At 37.3% G+C, this 19,899-nt stretch overlaps 2 protein-coding genes across 8 annotated transcripts; one reads left to right on the top strand and one right to left on the bottom strand.

Moving 5' to 3' along the window:
• The first annotated feature begins 2,895 nt into the window (after positions 1–2,895).
• LOC112737774 (chromo domain-containing protein LHP1) lies at positions 2,896–7,625 on the top strand. 7 transcript variants are annotated; one of them, XM_072211513.1, is made up of 8 exons: positions 2,896–3,216; positions 3,299–3,324; positions 3,402–3,488; positions 3,581–4,312; positions 5,908–5,968; positions 6,073–6,101; positions 7,087–7,146; positions 7,240–7,625. In XM_072211513.1, the coding sequence occupies exons 1-7, from the start codon at positions 3,013–3,015 to the stop codon at positions 7,109–7,111; spliced, it is 1,164 nt and encodes a 387-aa protein (XP_072067614.1). In that variant the 5' UTR covers positions 2,896–3,012; the 3' UTR covers positions 7,112–7,146; positions 7,240–7,625. The 7 variants fall into 7 exon arrangements, 3 of the variants coding, with proteins under 3 accessions (XP_072067614.1, XP_072067613.1, XP_025643652.2); XM_072211512.1 differs by having other exon boundaries at positions 2,913–3,216; positions 7,034–7,146; XM_025787867.3 differs by having other exon boundaries at positions 2,913–3,216; positions 7,034–7,162; positions 7,240–7,380.
• A 1,485-nt stretch (positions 7,626–9,110) lies between these two features.
• Positions 9,111–11,358, bottom strand: LOC112737773 (uncharacterized). Its single transcript, XM_025787865.3, has one exon. The coding sequence runs from the start codon at positions 11,200–11,202 to the stop codon at positions 9,313–9,315; it is 1,890 nt and encodes a 629-aa protein (XP_025643650.1). The 5' UTR covers positions 11,203–11,358; the 3' UTR covers positions 9,111–9,312.
• Between the last annotated feature and the right edge of the window lie 8,541 nt (positions 11,359–19,899).

Genomic DNA, 19,899 nt, shown 5'->3' with positions numbered 1-19,899 from the left:
TTATATTTTTTTACTTAAAAAAATAGCTTTTATATATACAGACTTTTATATATACTAAAAAATTTACAACTTTCTGATGTCAAGTGTCGATCATAAATAGCATCTACTTGTCAAGTATGGAGACTACCACTAGTTAGCTTTTATATATAAAAAAATGACTTTTATATATCCAGACTTTTATATATAAAAAGATTAGACATCTATATATACTAAAAAAATGAACAACTTTATAATGTCAAGTGTCAATCATAGACAGCATTCACTTGTCAAACATGGAGACTTTCACTAGTTAGCTTTTATATATAAAGAGATAGATGTAAGATTTTTATTCTTTGATTTAACACTCAAGTATCTAGCTATGACACTTGTCAATTAAATAAACCTAACAGTTTTAAAGTATTTAACTATGACACTTGTCAACCAAATAAACCTATTATTAATAGATAATAAAATTTTTATTCTTCATTCAACACTTAATCCTCTTACTTCCACTTTTTCCATTTTTAATTATTTGATATGGAGAACAACTAAGCCCTAGAAAAAATAAAATTGAATGAATAATAATTATCCAAAGTCTTAAATAAATGTAAAAATTTTTATAAAAAAATAAAAATATAAAATTATAAATATTTAAATAGAAATTTGATGAAAAAATAGTGAAAGTAAAAGGAGAACGAGTTATCGATGTCGTTTGTGGATAAAAGAGGAAAATGTATTTTTATTTTTTAAATTTTTTTTAAAATATAATTTTTCATCATCTAATATTTTTTTAATATTTTTTTTTACTTAAAAAGATAGCTTTTATATATACAGACTTTTATATATAAGGATATTAAACTTTTATATATACTAAAAAATGTACAATTTTATGATGCCAAGTGTCGATCATAGACAGCATCCACTTGTCAAGTATGGAAACTACCACTAGTTAGCTTTTATATATAAAGAAATAACTTTTATATATACAGACTTTTATATATAAAGAGAATAGACTTCTATATATACTAAAAAAATGTACAACTTTTATGATGCCAAGTGTCAATCATAGACAGCATTCACTTGTCAAGCATAGAGAGTACCACTAGTTAACTTTTATATATAAAGAGATAGATGTAAGATTTTTATTATTTGATTCAACACTTGTTAAGTATCTAGCTATGACATTTGTCAACTAAATAAACCTAACACTTGTCAAGTATTTTATTATGACATTTGTCAACCAAATAAACCTATTATATATTAATAGATAATAAGATTTTTATTCTTCCTGTTCAACACTTAATCCTCTTACTCTCACTTTTTCTATTTTCAATTATTTGATATGGATAACAATTAAGCCTTAAAAAAATAAAATTAAATAAATAATAATTACCCAAAGTCTCAAACAAATGTAAAAAGATTTATCAAAAAAATATAAAAATATAAAAAATAAATATTTAATTGAAAGTTTGATAAAAAAAATAGTGAAAGTAACAAGAGAACGAGTTATCGATATCGTTTGTGGATCAAAGAAAAAAATGTATTTTTTTATTTTTAAATTTTTTTTTATAAAATATGATTTTTCATCATTTAATATTTTTTTACTTAAAAAGATACCTTTTATATATACATATTTTTATATATACAGAATTTTATGTATAAAGAGATTAGACTTCTATATATACTAAAAAAATATACAACTTTATGATGTCAAGTATCGATCATAAACAGCATCCACTTGTCAAGTATAGAGACTACCACTAGTTAACTTTTATATATACTAAAAAAATGTACAACTTTATGATGACAAATGTCGATCATAGATAACATTCACTTGTCAAGCATAGAAACTACCACTAATTAGCTTTTATATATAAAGAAATAGATATAAGATTTTTATTATTTGATTCAACACTTGTCAAGTATCTAGCTATGACACTTCTCAACTAAATAAACCTAACACTTGTCAAGTGTTTAACTATGACACTTATCAACCCAATAAACCTATTATATATTAATAAATAATAAGATTTTATTCTTCCATTCAACACTTAATTTTCTTATTCCCACTTTTTCTATTTCAATTATTTGATATGGATAACAACTAAATCCTAGAAGAAAAAAATTGGATGAATAATAATTACTCAAACTCTCAAACAAATGTAAAGATTTCTATAAAAAAAACATTTGCTTAAAAGTTTGATAAAAAAAAAATAGTGAAAGCAAAAGGAAAACAAGTTATAGATGTGGTTTGTAGATCAAAGAGAAAAATGTATTTTTAATTTTAAATTTTTTTTAAAATATATTTTTTATTATTTAATATTATTTAATATTTTTTTACTTAAAAAGATAGCTTTTATATATAAAGATATTAGATTTCTATATATCCTAAAAAAATGTACAATTATATAATGCCAAATGTCGATCATAGACCACGTCCATTTGTCTAGTATGAAGACTACTACTAGTTAACTTTTATATATAAAGAGATTTTTATATTTTTTTACTTAAAAAAATAGTTTTTATATATACAAATTTTTATATATAAAAAGATTAAACTTTTATATATACTAAAAAATATCCAACTTTATAATGCTAAGTATCGATCATAGATGACATCCATTTGTCAAACATAAAGACTACCACTAATTAACTTTTATATATAAAGAGATAAATATAAATTTTTTATTTTTTAATTTAACATTTAACTCTCATTCCTATTTTTTTTATTTTCATTTAGTTGATATGGATAACAACTACATCCTAAATAAAATAAAATAAAATAAAATAAATAATAATTACTCAAAGTCTCAAACAAATGTAAAAGATTCTGTATTTTTAATTTTTTTTTATAAAATATAATTTTTCATCGTTTAATATTTTTTTTAGCTTAAAAAATGTACTAGAAGAAGTTAGAATTCAGAGTATCAGTCGGTCAGTCCTATTAAAGAGCGGGGAACTGAAGAGGTTGGGGGTTTAGGCGTTGTTTGCTGCATTGCGCGAGAGAGAAACAAGAACAAGGTGGGGATTGAAATGAAGGGAGGGAGGAAGAAGAGCGATGCTGCTGCAAATGATGAGCAGATTCAGCTCGCTCTACAAAACAAGACGGAGACGGGAATGGGAATGAGAATGGGAGGGGAGCACCAAACCCTTGTGACTGTCCCTCACTCTAACTCTCCCAACCTTGATGACGGCTTCTACGAAATTGAGGCCATTCGCCGTAAAAGAATGCGCAAGGTGCTCCCTTTTTCATCTGTCTCTGTCTCTTTATTTGATCTTCTAATCAAATGCTAATGCTATTGCTATTAAAACCACACAGGGTCAACTCCAGTACCTTATCAAATGGTCAGTTTCCCTTGATGAGCCCTTGTTTGATTATTTGTGTTGTTGTACATTTGATTGATGGGTGATGACATTGACAGGCGGGGATGGCCCGAGACTGCCAACACATGGGAGCCTCTTGACAATCTCCAGTCAGTTCCGGAGGTCATCGATGCTTTTGAGGACTGGTATTAAACTACAGGAATTCTATTCAATTCCAAGCCATGCATCATTATGCAGTGTTCTTTTCCCTAATTTTCTCTGTGTTTACTTAATCTAGCCTGAGATCTGGAAAACAGCGGAGGCGCAAACGCAAGCACGTTGATCACCACACACAGCCCAAGAAGAGGCACCACCGCTCCGCCACTTCTTACACCCTTAGACGCTTCCCTACTCCCGCAGCTGACCACCATTTGCAACCGGAACCTGAACCTCTTGCAGTTGCAGGCCCTCTTCCTCCCGATCTTCCAGCCAATCCTCAGACGGTTGTCTTTGCTGACGAATTGGAAACTAACACTGATGACAGCAGGGCGCAACCACCCAATCAAAATGGGTTTGCGGATGCTTCCGGCCAAATTATTCTGAGGAGTCAGGAAAATGATTACGATCCAAAGCTCAGTGAACTTCGAGCAACAGCAAACAATGGGGTTGATGCAGATAATCTTGCACCTCATGTTCAACTAGCAAATGCCTCCGCAGGAAATGGTCATCCAGCTGGTGATTTGAAGGTGAATTCCATGGACCCACCTCAAAGTGACCGCTGCAGAGGTGCAAAAAGGAGGAAATCAGGATCTGTGAAGCGATTCAAGTGTCCATCTGAGGCTGTTGATACTCAGAAGTCATTCAGTGTGTTTGGAACAGGCCAGGCAGGAATGCCTCGTGATGTGGGGAATAATAGTCATGGTAGGAATTGCAATGTAGGGAATATTGTCAAGATTATAAAGCCAATAGGCTATTCAGCTTCATTGTCTGGCAACACACAGGATATCTTGGTGACCTTTATTGCTGTGAGGTTAGTCACTCAACTAACTGTCCCATATTTTGTTCCTACACCTTGATATAAAAGCTGATAATTATAGTAGTTTTCATGAGTGTGTTCATGAAGTCATAATTAAGGACCTTAAATCCAACAAGCAAGTAGAATTAGTAGAATTGTGATAGAACCAGGAGCTAGCAGAACGTTAGGACTTTATTGCTGAAAAGGGATTGCAAATCGCACTCCCTAGAAGGTTCTTAGACAGTTGGAACTACCAACTGAGAGAGAGAGTTTCTCTCCAGCTCTGACAGAATTGACAAAACAGAAAAACATAAAACCAAAACTAACTACAATACACCTATTTATAGGTAGTCAGAAGTAGAGCTAACTAACCAACAGCCGGCTAAACCAAGCTAGAATTGCTAACTATCAGCTAATCGAGTAGAGCTACTTATCTCTTCTCTTGTAAAATACCCCAAACCTGTTACTAGGCCCCACTCTATCAATCAACGTACTGAACTTTAGTCGTATACTCATGCACAAAATTTGTTGTTTACATTTGATGCATATTGCAGCTCACCATTCTGAGCATTGAATGATGAACTCATAAGTAAAAATTTGAATTATCAAAGTTCTGAAGTTTAGCTTGTTCCAATCACTTGTGACCATGGTTATTTGAAAAAGCAAAAAAAAAAAAAAAAGCGGATAAATTACACTCACCCCTCTAGTCCAACTTATACTAATCCTCTCTAAGCTATCTATTATTGACATGAAATACCAAGAATACCTCCACCTTTTTTGTCCCTACCAGATCACAGTATTACACATTCAGACCATCCAACACTCTTCTCTTTGCTCCATTGCCACCAGCCACCACCATCACCGCTTGTTGTCAACCTATTTATAATTAATTAGTGATTACATATTAATTAATTCTATAGCCGCCTAGTTATGTGTGTTGTATGATTGTAATGTGAAGTACTTTTGTTTTGAACCCTCATGCTGAGATTGGGATTTCATGAGCTTCTATCTATCAAAAGTAACTGTTTATGGTCCCAAAATATCAATTCCTTCAAGGAAAATAGCCTCCCACTACCTTAATCTTCATTTTGCAACTAGTTCCCGAACATTCTCTTCAACCACACTAGTTATGAATTTCGTGTTATGGTGGGGGAGGAATGGAGAGAAGAATGTTTGATGATGAATGGAGGGCTTTTTGTGTTTTCCTTTAATATAGTGAAAAATGTCACTTGATCAAATTAAACCATACATTTATTGTTTGTTGTAGAAAGAAATATTGATCAAACTTTTGTTGGTAATATTTGCAATGTAATTTATTTCTGTTTCATATTGTAGATTTGTAATGGACAAATGTAGAATGAACTCGTATAAATGTAGCTTGCAATTTATTTTGTATAATTGCAACTTGACATTTATATTTATTATGATTGAAACTTACTTTCATTTGGCTTATATTACGTGATTATATGAGGTCTAATTTCCACGAGTAATTTTGTTGTTAAATTTGGTATCCTTTCCACTCCTTTTATGAATACTGGAGTGAAGTCAGTTGTTTTTAATAATCATAAAGCTTGCTTCTTTGCATAATGGTCCCTTTATAAACTTCACAGGTGCGACGGAGCAGAAGTTTTGGTGGATAACAAATATCTAAAGGAACACAATCCACTCCTGGTAATCTGCTACCCCAACCGTATCAATGTTTGATTATGTCCTTTGAAGCTTCTCAAAATGTTTATGGTATGTGGCTCTAACACTTTTTGCTTATGATGTTTCAGCTGATCAATTACTATGAGCAGCATCTCCGGTACATTCCATGATTGAACATGTTTAAGGGACTTGTGCAGTTAGATATTCCAGTCTTTGCTGTTCAGTGGTATAGAAAGAGATGTATTTATAGAGGCACTAGCTAGTTAAAGGCCGGTTACTGTATAACAACAGTTAGACCAATTGCTAACGTGCTTGTATGACAAGTGTGTTAACATGAGCATGACTAGGAAATCGTAGTTTTCTCTTTAGAAACCTGTTCCTACACCCTGTTATAACTTATAACCGCTTTGCACATATTGGGTTTTTAGCAATTTAAATTTAATTTGGTGTGTGGATGGACTGAAATTTGTCAAAGTTGATCACCTTTTTTTCCTGTTCTTAATGTGAAACTTCAACTTTCGTGATAAGGAGTTTCTCTTGGAACTTCAATCCCGGTGATTCCCTGACGCCTTTACTCATGTTTTTGCCGCCAGTATCAGAGATGATGACCATCATCGTCTTTGAGCTCAGAACGCCAAGGATCTCCTTTCTCATCTTCCTCAGCAATCCTCCGCTTCAGTTCTTCATGGTGGAAGGAGTTGCTCGTCGCTTTTCGTACCGCTTTTCGTACCTAACGGCTTTCTTAATGTCTCTGTTTCGTGCCACTCCTCTCTAGCTATTGCACCAATTTGTTCTCCATAATTTTTTATTTTTTTGTCTCTGCGCAAGAACCTGATTATTATTTCCATTAGCTCAGTGCGCCTCATACTCACCGCCACTCTTCAAAAGCTCCCATCCTCAATTCTGATTTCTGCTGAGGCCTCATTGATTATATTGTATCTGTTTATTGCTTCTCTGTGTGGTTCTTCTACCTCATTTTCTAGTGACATTAGCTGTCGTTTATCTGTTCCAATACTTCTTTCATTTCGAATCTCTGGGTTGCCACTGATGCTCTTGCCTTGTTTGATTTCCATGATTTTGTTGTTCCAGAGTTGTCACCGATGCTCTTACCTTGTTTGATTTCCATGATTTTGTTGTTCCAGAGTTGTCACATTGGTGCTTGTGTGATTAGTGGTTCTGGTTCCTCTCTCCACTGGACTTGGGTTGTTACTCTGTCATGTAACCTGAACTCTCTATCCCTCTATTCTAATATAAATTAGCTATTTTCGTTTCTCGTCTGATTATGCTCATCATAGGTAATTGTCACCGAAGTCTATTATCTGATGTCATTGCTGCCAGTTGATGAGCCAAAGAGTTGCTTCCCTATGGTGCCCATGTGACTCCCACATCTGGAGCTTCCTCCAACATTTGGATAACACCTCCAAGAATTGCATATATTTGGATAACATCTCCAAGAATTGCATCCATTTCTGCGCAGAATGTCTTCCAAGCATGGACACTTTGTTAATTTGTCGTATTTGCGTGTCGGACATATTTCAGACACGACACTCATCAACACTCGTCCGACACGCATGTTTTAAAACATTCTTCTCCGGTTTTAGACACACCTAAGTACTATCACGTGTTCACATGTCCAGTCTTGTTCTTAATATTTATTTTTGAAATGAGTTTAGAAATAGTATATATTATTAATTATTAAAAAATATTAAAAAATATTTTAAATATTGTATATAATTAAAAATATTAAAAATAATAAAAAATTAATTTATATTTAATATTAATAAAATATCAAAATATCATCATAATTTATCTTAAAAAATTTTATATTTTATATATATACAGAATCTTCGTGTCTTGTAAAAATTTTAAATTTATAAAAATTTTTAATTCGTGTGTGTCCCACAACGTGTCCATGCATCATAGTGAATAACTAATATAAAAGACAAAGAAAAGTGATCTGTTTATCTAATCATGAATTGAAGACTCATTCTTAATAATATAATCATGTAGACCATTCTTTCAATGTGATCAAAGCAAAAAATAAAAGACATGTATTTTATTGGAATTCAACAATAGCAACTAGCGTCTAGCTAGTTCCAAAGAACAAAATAGTACTTTGCGTTTGTGTTATGGACATTGGACAAGGCCCAATGTTCTTAGAAAAAGAGCTTCCGAAATCGTTACACTGCGATAACGGAAAATAATAAATCAAACAGGTAATGTATTCCAAGGTAATAAAAGCAATAGTTAATGAAGGCGTTACGAAGTCAGAAAATTAATGGCCAAGTTAATGGCTACGAATGTAAGGGAGTAACGTGTAAGTTACTATAAGAAGGGAAAGGGTAACAAATCAAGGTATGTACATCCACAAATACTAAGACATTTACAGTCTTAACTCAGCTCTTCAAAGCAAACATATAACAGTGGATGATTCCCCCAATGAATGTTATGTTAACAACGGTGACGTCTCATATATTGTGTGTACTTAGCAAAGGGTATACCACACACCACGTTATCTGAAGGTCCAGAAACTCAGTAAAAAAAAAATAAAAAAGAAACACAAATAACAATTTCACATCCTCAGTCAGTCATTCACAAAGAGAGCAGAAACCATGGTTCAAGCAAAACTCTACTAATATTTTATTTTCCATGACAAGAAAAATCAAATATAAAACTGTTATTTAAGAGAGGAGTATTAAAATTTGGGCCAAAAAGGGTAAATTCATACAACAGAAGCTAGAAGAAACAGATGCCAAACTAGTGAAACTAAAATCTTGGCATTCTCACATATTTGTCAAACATCTGAAACAAATCAGAACACATAGTGTGATTGCATGTAAAGACACAAGTAACATAAAAGCACTAAATGTAGAATATAGGAACAAAAGCTGTGCCATATGAACAAGTTCAGATTAGGAAAAGCAAATAATAGCTGCTTCTATATTAATTAAAATATAAGATTAAAAGCTCAAAATTAGACATTGGACTTCTTACCCAATGCTACTCTTCTGCTTGCTAGCTCCCAACATAACAGACAACATATATCAATACATCAGATGTTGTAGTATCTCAAATATCAATAATCTGCAAGTGATTTGCATTCAAGTAATAACCTCCAGATAAGGTTCAAGGCTGATATAATCGAAGTAATCTTTGGACACTAGGATTAGTACGATATATGAATCCATCAGTATTAACTGAATGAAAAATATTATCCAGATTATGACCTACAGCAATAGCAACATCAATAAACACAATTGAAAATACACACCAAGCATCTACAAGGAAAGGTAGTTAAGGATAATTCACTTTATTTAATTCAACTGCTCATCTGCAATTATCAAGAAAACTCTATTTAAGGTACGAAATCAATCTAGCACAACAAGTTTCTGATACTCCGGGCCAGCAATTGCAGTTTCCATGGCAGCTTCAGGACTTATTTCGCCATCATTGTCCATGAACAAGCTCAAAAGATTCTTAGAGAACCCGCTCACGAGAGCCACTCCTTGCTGGGTGGATGGCACCGGAGTGGCCCTCGAATCCCTTAGATTCCAGAAAACAATCTGAGGAACGGCAGAGCCATAACCTTTCTCACTATATTTTCTAATAATTGCTTGGTAGTCAGTCTCCCAAGGGTTTGCGGATGCTTGATCGAACTCCATGTCACTGAACACAAATACCCTCTTAATCATCTGATCTGCTTTCAATTTTCCATTCACAGCCACCTCTAAAATGCGATCAAATACAGCCTGAAAATCTGTGTTCCCTCCCCACTCCATCTCCCTAATAAACTCAGCCTTGGAACGAAGATCTTCGCCTTCAATCAAATGAAGCTTAGGTTCCTCGCTGAATGTAATAACCTTTCCCTTCCATGGATCCTCATTCAATTCAGACACCAATAGTCCCAATGCCACAGAAACCTCCATGGGGACCCCATCCATGCTCCCAGAAACATCACACACAGCCAAACAGTTCTTCATCTTACCTTTACTGAGCATGTCACTCACCATTCTGCTCCACTGTAGCTCTGCCACCTCACCGCCATCTCCGTCCCCCAAAGACTTAATAATCTCGTGAGGAAGTAAAGCGCCGGCTGCAATGGTAGTCTTCCCTGACTTCACGTCCTCGAGGTACTTCTCAAACCTTTCTTTGTCATGCTTTAAGAACTTCTCCTTATATAACTTCATGGCCACGGAGGCGACTCTGTTGTACGGGATTGAATCCCAACGGTTCGCACCCATGAAAACCTCGGGAAGTTCTAGAGCCTTCCTCAGAGGGACAAGAACGTCTTTCCTCAACCGATCGCGGACCCTGTAAGCATAATGCTTCTCCTCGATTCCTTCATATTCAGGGTTACCGTTGCGAGGGAAGATCCTCTTGGCAATAGTCTCGCACAACAACGTTGATCGGTCAAAAGAAGAATCAACCGAAGGGCACCACTTTCCTGCAAGACTGATCTTGGTCAATGCACCGGAATTCAGATTCTGGAGATCATTTTTCAAACAATCGGCGAAGTGATCCGAGACGCTATCGTGCAGGAGACGAAAATTCTCGTCCCTGTTGTAACGATCGAGGAGTCTCTTGGCCATGGCGAGTTTCTTCTCTCCCCTCAAAGCATGGGCCTTCTCTTTCTCCGCCACAGGGTCCGAAACCTTCTTTAAGGGCTTTGATTTGATTGGCTTCCTCTTTAACCTGTTCCTCTTGCCGGATTGTTTATCGCGAAGCCACCGCAGCTTCTGATTCTTGCGGACATCGGAACCTTCTAGAAGCCTGTAGAGTATCTCGGGGAGGTCTTTGAAATATCCAAAATCGGCGAGGGAGGGGACGTTGGCTGCGAGTGTCTTAGGGTGGTTAGAGAATAGCCACGTGGCAGCAGCGTAGAAGCCATCGCGATCGGACTTGCCGGTGCCACGGACGCCTCGGAGGTTACAGATTAGTTTGAGTGTGGTGAGGGGGTTGTGGGCCCATGCCACGTGGAGCCTCTCTCTGACGGAGTCCGGGGGAGTGTCGGGGACGACGTGGAAGAAGAAGTCGAGGCATGGGTTGCCGGATGACAAGAAGGTTGCGGAGTTGTTTTCGGTGAATCCCATTGGTGGTTGTGGTTGGATGGTGGTTATGGTGTTGAATTTTGAAACCATTACGTCGATGAAGGGATCAGAGGGTGTGATTGGGGTTGTGGTGGTGGCGGTGGAGGTGGGGGTTAGGAAGGATTGTGGTTTAGGATTGTAGATTTCAGGTGGGCCTTGGAGAGTGACCATCGTGCTTGTTGCTGGTGTGTGGGTTGAAATGAAATGGTGATGAAAACAGGCGAGAGGCCAACGTCGATGCGAAACTTGGAAAACCGAGCGAAAATGGTAGGATGGTTGTTTTGAGCGAACACGTTCAGTGCAATTTTATAGGAAAAATTAGAGGGCGGAGACGGAATTTTTAAAAAAAAAAAGTAAATATTTAAAGTTTATTTACTATTTTATGTATTATTATGTATTTTGTTTATCGAGTAAATGAGTTAATAATATACATAGGCCACAACTATGGTACCTACGTTAACCGTGGCTACAGGTGGCTAGTAATCGACCATCTTAGGGGTGCACATGATCCGACCCGATTCGAAGGTCCGATCCGGTTCCGAACATTTTAGGGGTTAATTTGGTGTGATTTCATCGGGTTTAGGGTCGGATAAGGGTCTCAAAAATAGACCCGGTAATTATTTCGGGTCGGATCCGGACCATAACTCAGGTCACCCGAAGTCGGCCCGGTGGCCCAGTCATCATACACAATTAATATTTTGTGTTATTAGTGATGAATTATGACTATTCTTATGTGGAATTTAAGTATTGTAAACCTTAATATTTTGTGTTATTAGTCATTATAAGACTATAAGTTAATGTTTTATGTTTACAATGCATAAGACTTTAGACTAATGCATAATATTGTATTATTTGTGTTGATTTAAATATTTGGTATTATTAGACAATATTAGTATTGATTGTGGTTATACTTTATTATTGATTGTGGTTATGCTTTAATTTTGAAGAAGGGTTGGTTCTTGTTATATTTTTCTAAGTGAATTTTACTATGTTAAATAATGGTTGGAGTCTTGAAAATTTGGATATTTTTACATGCTAGCTTACAAGAAGGTATCAACGTAATGTAATATTAACGGCCCGATTTTCACCCGATTTTCACTCGGTATAATTGTGGCCCGAAAGTGTATTGGTTTCGGTATATATTTTGGATCGGGTTTGGGTCACATCAAACCCGGCTTCACCCGACCCATGTACACCCCTAGACCATCTAATAAAAATGTGACATTTGTTATGATCCAAATTAACATAAACATGCTTATAGCTAATCTAAGGTAGATAAACACACAATTTTTATCGCAGGAGCAATGGTGAGGTCGAGATCCAATAGCCCCTTGTATGACATGCCCTCGTAGTCCACTCCAGAAGAAGAATCGAAGTCGTTGCATTGCCTATGAGACACATCTCGCTGGCGGCTCATTCTCGATTCGTCGTACGATGTAACATTTCAAAAAACATGATAGAACGCACTGCTGGGAACGCCATGACGGCAGAAGTAAAGGCGGAGAAAACGATTTCAGCGTGCACTACGGCTAGGACTGCACTGACGGTGGCGGTGGCGGAAGCCGCGAAGATGAATCAAGCGTATTACTCTGACTCGGGCTACATGTGTTATTGTTAATGTGAACGAAGTTGTTGCTGTTGTTCAGAAGCTCCGCCGCCATCAGAAAATTGGTCTTAGCCTTGGCGCCGTACGCACGCGCTGCCCCCTCTGCAGTTTCGAAAGTTCCGAGCCAGACGTGCGTCTTGCCAGGGTCATGGATCTGGGCGGCGTCCATGGCCGTTTCTTAACACCTTTGTAACAGATCTCTTTGGCGTGACTGCTTAACAAATTTATCACGATTAAGATGGTCATAATCCAAGTCAAAACCATCTCCCTTCCAACTGTCAAACTCTCATTGGTTTTATCATATCTAGCCATCATAGCCACGAAACAAACAAGCTACTATAGACCGCACCATATACATATATCGTTTTACACCATAAACAAAATAAAATTAAATTAAATTCATTTACACTGTAAATGAAATATAGTATGATAAATTTAACTCAGATATAAGAAAATCTGCAAGTAGTAGTCTTAGGGTCTGTTTGGGAAGTTTTAAAAGTAATTTTTTTCGGAAATATTTGGTAACCAAAGAAAATCAGCCAAAAACAGCAATAACTTGCCTTATTTAGTATTCATTAATTGTTGCGTCAATTAATGAATGCTAAATAAGGCAAGTTCTGGCTTTTTTTTGTCTCCCTAATATTACCTATTTTTTTTAGCTTTTGACTTATAAAAAGTAGTAGTATTAATGTTTGGTGCAATTTTTAAAACCAAATTACAACTTTCTAAGAAGTTATTTAGGAGTTTATAGAAAAGTTTAAAAAAATGAGGCTGATTTTTTTTATATAGAAAAAATATTGGTGTTTTTTTTTGGGAAATAGGATTATTTGGTGTAATTATAGATGGGTGAATTTTGTAGGTGAGAAGTCAACACGTGGGGGCGTGCTGGACACATGGCAGCATCCTGGATTCCTGGCCAACACGTGGGGGACGTGTTGGACACGTGGCAGCATATTGGCCAACACGTGGGGCATGTTGAAACACGTGGGGGCGTGTTGAATGATTTTCACAATACTGTAATACACTTTAAATATCAATATTCAACCAAAATACCATCTCCATTTCCATATTAAAAATAATTTCTGAAAAAATGACTTCTCTCATAATATTACTACTTTTTATCGCATTTCTATAAAATAAGCACTTTTAAAACTAAAAATCCAAACACAAAATAACTTATTTATAAACTACTTTTAATATAGTCATTTATTGTTTAAGCTACTTTTTCAAAAGTAGCTTAATTAAGCTGTTTTTCCAAACAGGGTCTATTAGTCATAAGCAAATCACTTCTTATTATCCATTTTTCTTCCCTGTTCTTTCAATAGATTTAATAAGAATATTTGAATATATTTTCGTGAGTGTATATCCTAATTGTCACATGAGAAATAATGACGATGGAGTTTGTTCATACCTTGGGTCAAGTTGTACGACCCGAGATGTTTAGCGACAGAGCGACCGACCTCTTCAGGTCATACTATCCGACCTCTTCTCAAAGAAGTCGACCAAATTGTCAGGAAAGCCCAATAAAGGGCCCAAATAGAGGAACACGACCCAAATCCAAAGGTCGCCCAAGCCTACAGAGAGAAGGGCGGTTCCCTTGAAAATAAGCTGACCTCACCCAAAGATAAGATAAGATAAGATAACTAACTTATCTTATCTAAAAAGGTCACTCCTCACCATTATAAATACACTGGAGCACCCAGGTATAACTCATACTCTGATTCTACAAAAAACCTGCTTAATACCCTTGCTAACTTAAGCATCGGAGTCCCTTGCAGGTACCACCACCCTCCGGTGACTAAGGATCGGCGGCACTGTCAGCCCAACAAGTCGGACACGGTAGCTTCGGCCACCACCTACACGCCGGATACGTCATCTCTGACAAGCACAGAAGATCTCGTCTGAGATCGACCTACAGTTTCAGGTAATTCTCGGAACATTGGCGCCGTTGCCGGGGACCTGGAAGTCATCCCGTCACCATGGCGAACGATCATGACAACGACCACAATTCAGATCTAGAAAATAGAACGCCGCACAAAATTGTGGACACTACACCAAAAGATACTCCTCAATCTAACAAAAACAACGATTCACCGAATATGGGAGCAGTGGAGGCGCTTCAAGATCGCTTAAAACAACTAGAAAAAGAGGTGGAGCATCAACGAGAAGCTGAGAGAGACCTACGAAGGGAAGTTAGGCGACGCCGCGAGTTAGAGGACAAGCTCTTCAAACTCGAAGCAGATCTCAAGGCCAAAAATACTCGATCCGGACACGAAGACGACTCCCGTAAGGACCAAGACCCATTCACCAAAGAGATCATGAGGACCAAAATCCCAAAAGACTTCAAACTTTCCGACATGACAGATCCCATCCATCATCTCAGTAACTTCAGAAGTAGAATGTACATCACCGACGCCTCAGATGCAGTTCGCTGCAAAGCCTTCCCGACTACCTTAACAAAGACAGCAATTAGATGGTTCGACAATCTACCCCCAAGGTCCATCTCCAGCTTCGACGACTTAGCCAAGAAGTTTCTGGCCAGATTCTCCATCCAAAAAGACAAAACGAAGCACCCCCCGAGTCTATTAGGAATCAAACAAGGAGAACGGAAAAGTCTTCGTAGCTACATGGAAAGATTCAACAAAGCATGTCTGGATATACAAAGCCTACCAACAGAGGCCACCATTATGGGTCTCATCAATGGCTTGCGAGAGGGACCTTTTAGCCAATCTATATCAAAGAAACATCCTACATCTCTGAACGAAGTGCAAGAACGAGCAAAGAAGTACATCAACATGGAGGAGAACTCTCAACTAGGAGAGACTTCAAAATCCGGATTCACCTACTCCTCTCGAGATAAGGATAAAGAGTCCAAAAAGAAAGAAGATCGACATGGGAAAAAAATAAAAAAATACCACAATTACACCCCTCTTCGGGTGTCCCTTGTGGATGTCTACAGAGAAGTTTGTCATACTGAAAAAATACCCCCAGCTCGACCACTAAAAGGTAAAAAAGGAGGAGGAAATCGGACTGAATATTACGAATACCATCGAATCCGCGGACATTCCACCAACGAATGCTTTGACCTAAAAAATGTCATAGAAAAACTAGTAAGAGAAGGAAAATTAGATCGATACTTGGCCACCCGAGACGATGAGCAAAGAAAAAGAAGAAGGGACGAAGATGTCGGATGAACAGAGCGATCACCTCGTACACCAGAAAGACACGTTCACATGATACACGGAGGGTTTGCGGGGGGAGGAATCTCCAAATCTTCTCGCAAAAGATATCTTAAAGAAGTATATCATGTCGAGGGAAAGAAGGAAGCATCCGACATCCCCGCAATTACTTTCATCAAAGAAGACGCATCCGGTATCATCTTAGGACACGATGATTCCATGGTAATCACTATTATACTGGCAAACACAAATCTCCATCGCACACTGATAGACCAAGGAAGCTCCGCCGACATCTTGTTCAAAACTGCCTTCGATAAGCTCGGCCTGGAAGAAAAAGAACTCAGCGCATATCCGAATAGCCTGTTCGGACTAGGAGATACCCCAGTTCAACCACTTGGATACATCTCACTACACACGACCTTTGGAAAAGGAAACCAGTCAAGAACACTCAAGATAGACTATATCGTGGTTGACGTGAGTTCAGCCTACAACGCCTTAATAGGTCGGACAACATTGAATCAGCTCGGCGCAATAGTCTCGACTCCACATCTATGCATGAAATTCCCAACTGCAGAAGTGATAGCTACAATAAAAGCAGACCAGAAGACGGCGGGCCGCTGTTACAACGAAAGTCTAAACCTCAGAGGCAGAGGAGAAGAATTCCACACAATCGAACTCGGTGGAGTTCAGAGGCGGGAAGAACTTCGTCCACAACCCAAAGGTGAAGTAGAGAAAGTCCAGATCGGAGACATCCCAGACAAAACAACCAATATTGGTACAATTCTAAAGGGAGACATAAAAGAATCACTCGTACAATTCTTACGAGATAACATCGACCTCTTTGCATGGAAGGCTGCAGACATGCCAGGCATAGACCCCAAATTAATGTGCTACAAGTTGGCGATCTACCCAGGATCTCGGCCAGTACAACAAAGACATAGAAAGCTCAGACCAGAACGATTCCAAGCTGTGGAAGAGCAGGTACAAGCTCTATTGGAGGAAATGGTGCACGAAATTGTGATCATCAATGGCGCCAAAAACTTGGTACACACAATTGTAATCTAAACTCTTTGTCACAACTCCGCACAACTAACCAGCAAGTGCACTGGGTCGTCCAAGTAATAAACCTTACGTGAGTAAGGGTCGATCCCACGAGATTGTCGGCTTGAAGCAAGCTATGGTCATCTTGTAAATCTCAGTCAGGCGGATTCAAATGGTTATGGAGAATTGATAATTAAAATATGAATAAAACATAAAGTAAGATAGAGATACTTATGTAATTCATTGGTGAGAATTTCAGATAAGCGTATGAAGATGCTTTGTTCCTTCTGAACCTCTACTTTCCTATTGCCTTCTTCCAATCATTCATACTCCTTTCCATGGCAAGCTGTATGTTGGGCATCACCGTTGTCAATGGCTACTTCCCGTCCTCTCAGTGAAAATGGTCCAAATGCACTGTCACCGCATGGCTAATCATCTGTCGGTTCTCGATCATGTTGGAATAGGATCCATTGATCCTTTTGCGTCTGTCACACGCCCAACACTCGCGAGTTTGAAGCTCGTCACAGTCATCCCTTTCCAGATCCTACTCGGAATACCAGAGACAAGGTTTAGACTTTTCGGATCTCAGGAATGGCCACCAATAATTCTAGCCTATACCACGAAGGTTTTAATCTTAGATTAAAAACCCAAGAGATACACATTCAAGCTTGATTGCATGTAGAACGGAGGTGCTTGTCAGGCACGCGTTCATAGGTGAGAATGATGATGAGTGTCACGGATCATCACATTCATCATGTTGAAGAACGAGTGTATATCTTAGAGAAGAAGTAAGCGTGAATTGAATAGAAAAATAGTAGTACTTTGTATTAATTCATGAAGAACAGTAGAGCTCCACACCTTAATCTATGGTGTGTAAAAACTCTACCGTTGAAAATACATAAGAACAAAAGGTCTAGGCATGGCCAAATGGCCAGCCTCCCAAAGCGTGAACATACAAGTTCCAAGATGAAAAGTATGATCCAGTGTGTAAAATACAATAGCAAAAGGTCCTATTTGTAGAAAACTAGTAACCTAGGGTTTACAGAAATGAGTAAATGATGCAGAATCCACTTCAGGGCCCACTTGGTGTGTGCTTGGGCTGAGCGTTGAAGCTTTCACGTGTAGAGGCTTTTCTTGGAGTTAAACGCCAGCTTTTGTGCCAGTTTGGGCGTTTAACTCTAGCTTTTATGCCAGTTCTGGTGTTTTGACGCCAGAATTTCTATGCTGACTTGGAACGCCGTTTTGGGCCATCAAATCGCAGGCAAAGTATGAACTATTATATATTGCTGGAAAGCCCAGAATGTCTACTTTCCAACGCAATTTAGAGCACGCCAATTGTGCTTCTTTAGCTCCAGAAAATCCACTTCGAGTGTAGGGAGGTCAGAATCCAACAGCATCTACAGTCCTTTTTCAGCCTCTGAATCAGATTTTTGCTCAGGTCCCTCAATTTCAGCCAGAAAATACCTGAAATCACAGAAAAAACACACAAACCTATAGTAAAGTCCAGAAATGTGATTTTTATTTAAAAACTAATAAAAAATAATAAAAACTAACTAAAATATACTAAAAACAATGCCGAAAAGTGTATAAATTATCCGCTCATCACAACACCAAACTTAAATTGTTGCTTGTCCCCAAGCTACTGAAAATCAAATAGGATAAAAAGAGTAGAATATGCAATGAATTCCAAAAACATCTATGAAGATCAGTCTTAATTAGATGAGCGGGGCTATTAGCTTTTTGCTTCTGAACAGTTTTGGCATCTCACTTTATCCCTTGAATTTCAGAATGATTGGCATCTATAGGAACTCAGAATTCAGATAGTGTTATTGATTCTCCTAGTTCAGTATGTTGATTCTTGAACACAGTTACTTTATGAGTCTTGGCCGTGACCCTAAGCATTTTGTTTTCCAATATTACCACCGGATACATAAATGCCACAGACACATAACTGGGTGAACCTTTTCAGATTGTGACTCAGCTTTGCTAGAGTCCCCAATTAGAGGTGTCCAGAGCTCTTAAGCACACTCTTTTTTCTTTGGACCACGACTTTAACTGCTCAGTCTCACGTTTTCACTTGACACCTTCACGCCACAAGCACATGGTTAGGGACAGCTTGGTTTAGCCGCTTTGGCCAGGATTTTATTCCTGTGGGCCCTCCTATCCACTGATGCTCAAAACCTTGGATCCTTTTTTATTTCACCCTTGCCTTTTGGTTTAAAGGGCTATTGGCTTTTTCTGCTTGCTTTTTCTTTTTCTTTCTTTTTCTTTTCTTCTCTTCTCTTTTTTTTTTCGCCATTTTTTTCGCATATATTTTTTTTTCTGCAAGCTTTTCACTGCTTTTTCTTGCTTCAAGAATCATTTTTATGATTTTTCAGATTATCAATAATATTTCTCCTTTTTTTCCATCATTCTTTCAAGTGCCAACAATTTTAACATTCATAAACAACAATTTCAAAAATTTGCACTGTTCAAGCATTCATTCAGAAAAACATAAAGTATTGCCACCACATCAAGATAATTAAATTATTTTAAAATTCAAAATTTATGCACTTCTTTTTTTTCAATTAAAAACATTTTTCATTTAAGAAAGGTGATGGATTCATTTTCATAGCTTTAAGGCATAGACACTTAGACACTAGTGATCATGTAATAAGACACAAACATAAATAAAATAAAGCATAAAAATTTGAAAAGAGCTTGCAAACAATATAGGAGCAGACAAAAGAGAAAAATCAGAAAATTAACTACCCAGCTCAGTTCGGAGGAGAGAGGGATTGGTTAAAAATTTCTTTTTGTCGAGATGGGGAGGCTGACCCCAGGTCTCTTCCAGAACAGTCACGAAATCTTGCTCAGCCTCATCCAACATTTCCCATGAATATCTAGATACCCTCACATCCTTTTGCCATTCCAAGGGAAAGGCGGGCTCGTCATTTTTGTCCAGAAAAAACGGTCGAGCTCCTTCAACAGCTCGGACTTTAAAAAAGTAATTTTTAAAATCACGGAAAGATTCATCAAACATAGAGAAGACCTTTTTTCCTT

The sequence above is a fragment of the Arachis hypogaea genome, chromosome 13 (genome assembly GCF_003086295.3).
Source record: "Arachis hypogaea cultivar Tifrunner chromosome 13, arahy.Tifrunner.gnm2.J5K5, whole genome shotgun sequence".
Lineage (NCBI taxonomy): Eukaryota > Viridiplantae > Streptophyta > Magnoliopsida > Fabales > Fabaceae > Arachis > Arachis hypogaea.
This window is presented reverse-complemented; position numbering and strand designations above follow the sequence as displayed.

Coding starts and splice junctions, on each gene's coding strand:
- LOC112737774 (XM_072211512.1), top strand. CDS start 3,013: ATGAAGGGAGGGAGGAAGAAGAGCGATGCTGCTGCAAATGATGAGCAG. Junction 5,969..6,072: donor AGGAACACAATCCACTCCTG/GTAATCTGCTAC, acceptor ATGATGTTTCAG/CTGATCAATTACTATGAGCA. Junction 6,102..7,033: donor TACTATGAGCAGCATCTCCG/GTACATTCCATG, acceptor TTGTTGTTCCAG/AGTTGTCACCGATGCTCTTA.
- LOC112737773 (XM_025787865.3), bottom strand. CDS start 11,202: ATGGTCACTCTCCAAGGCCCACCTGAAATCTACAATCCTAAACCACAA.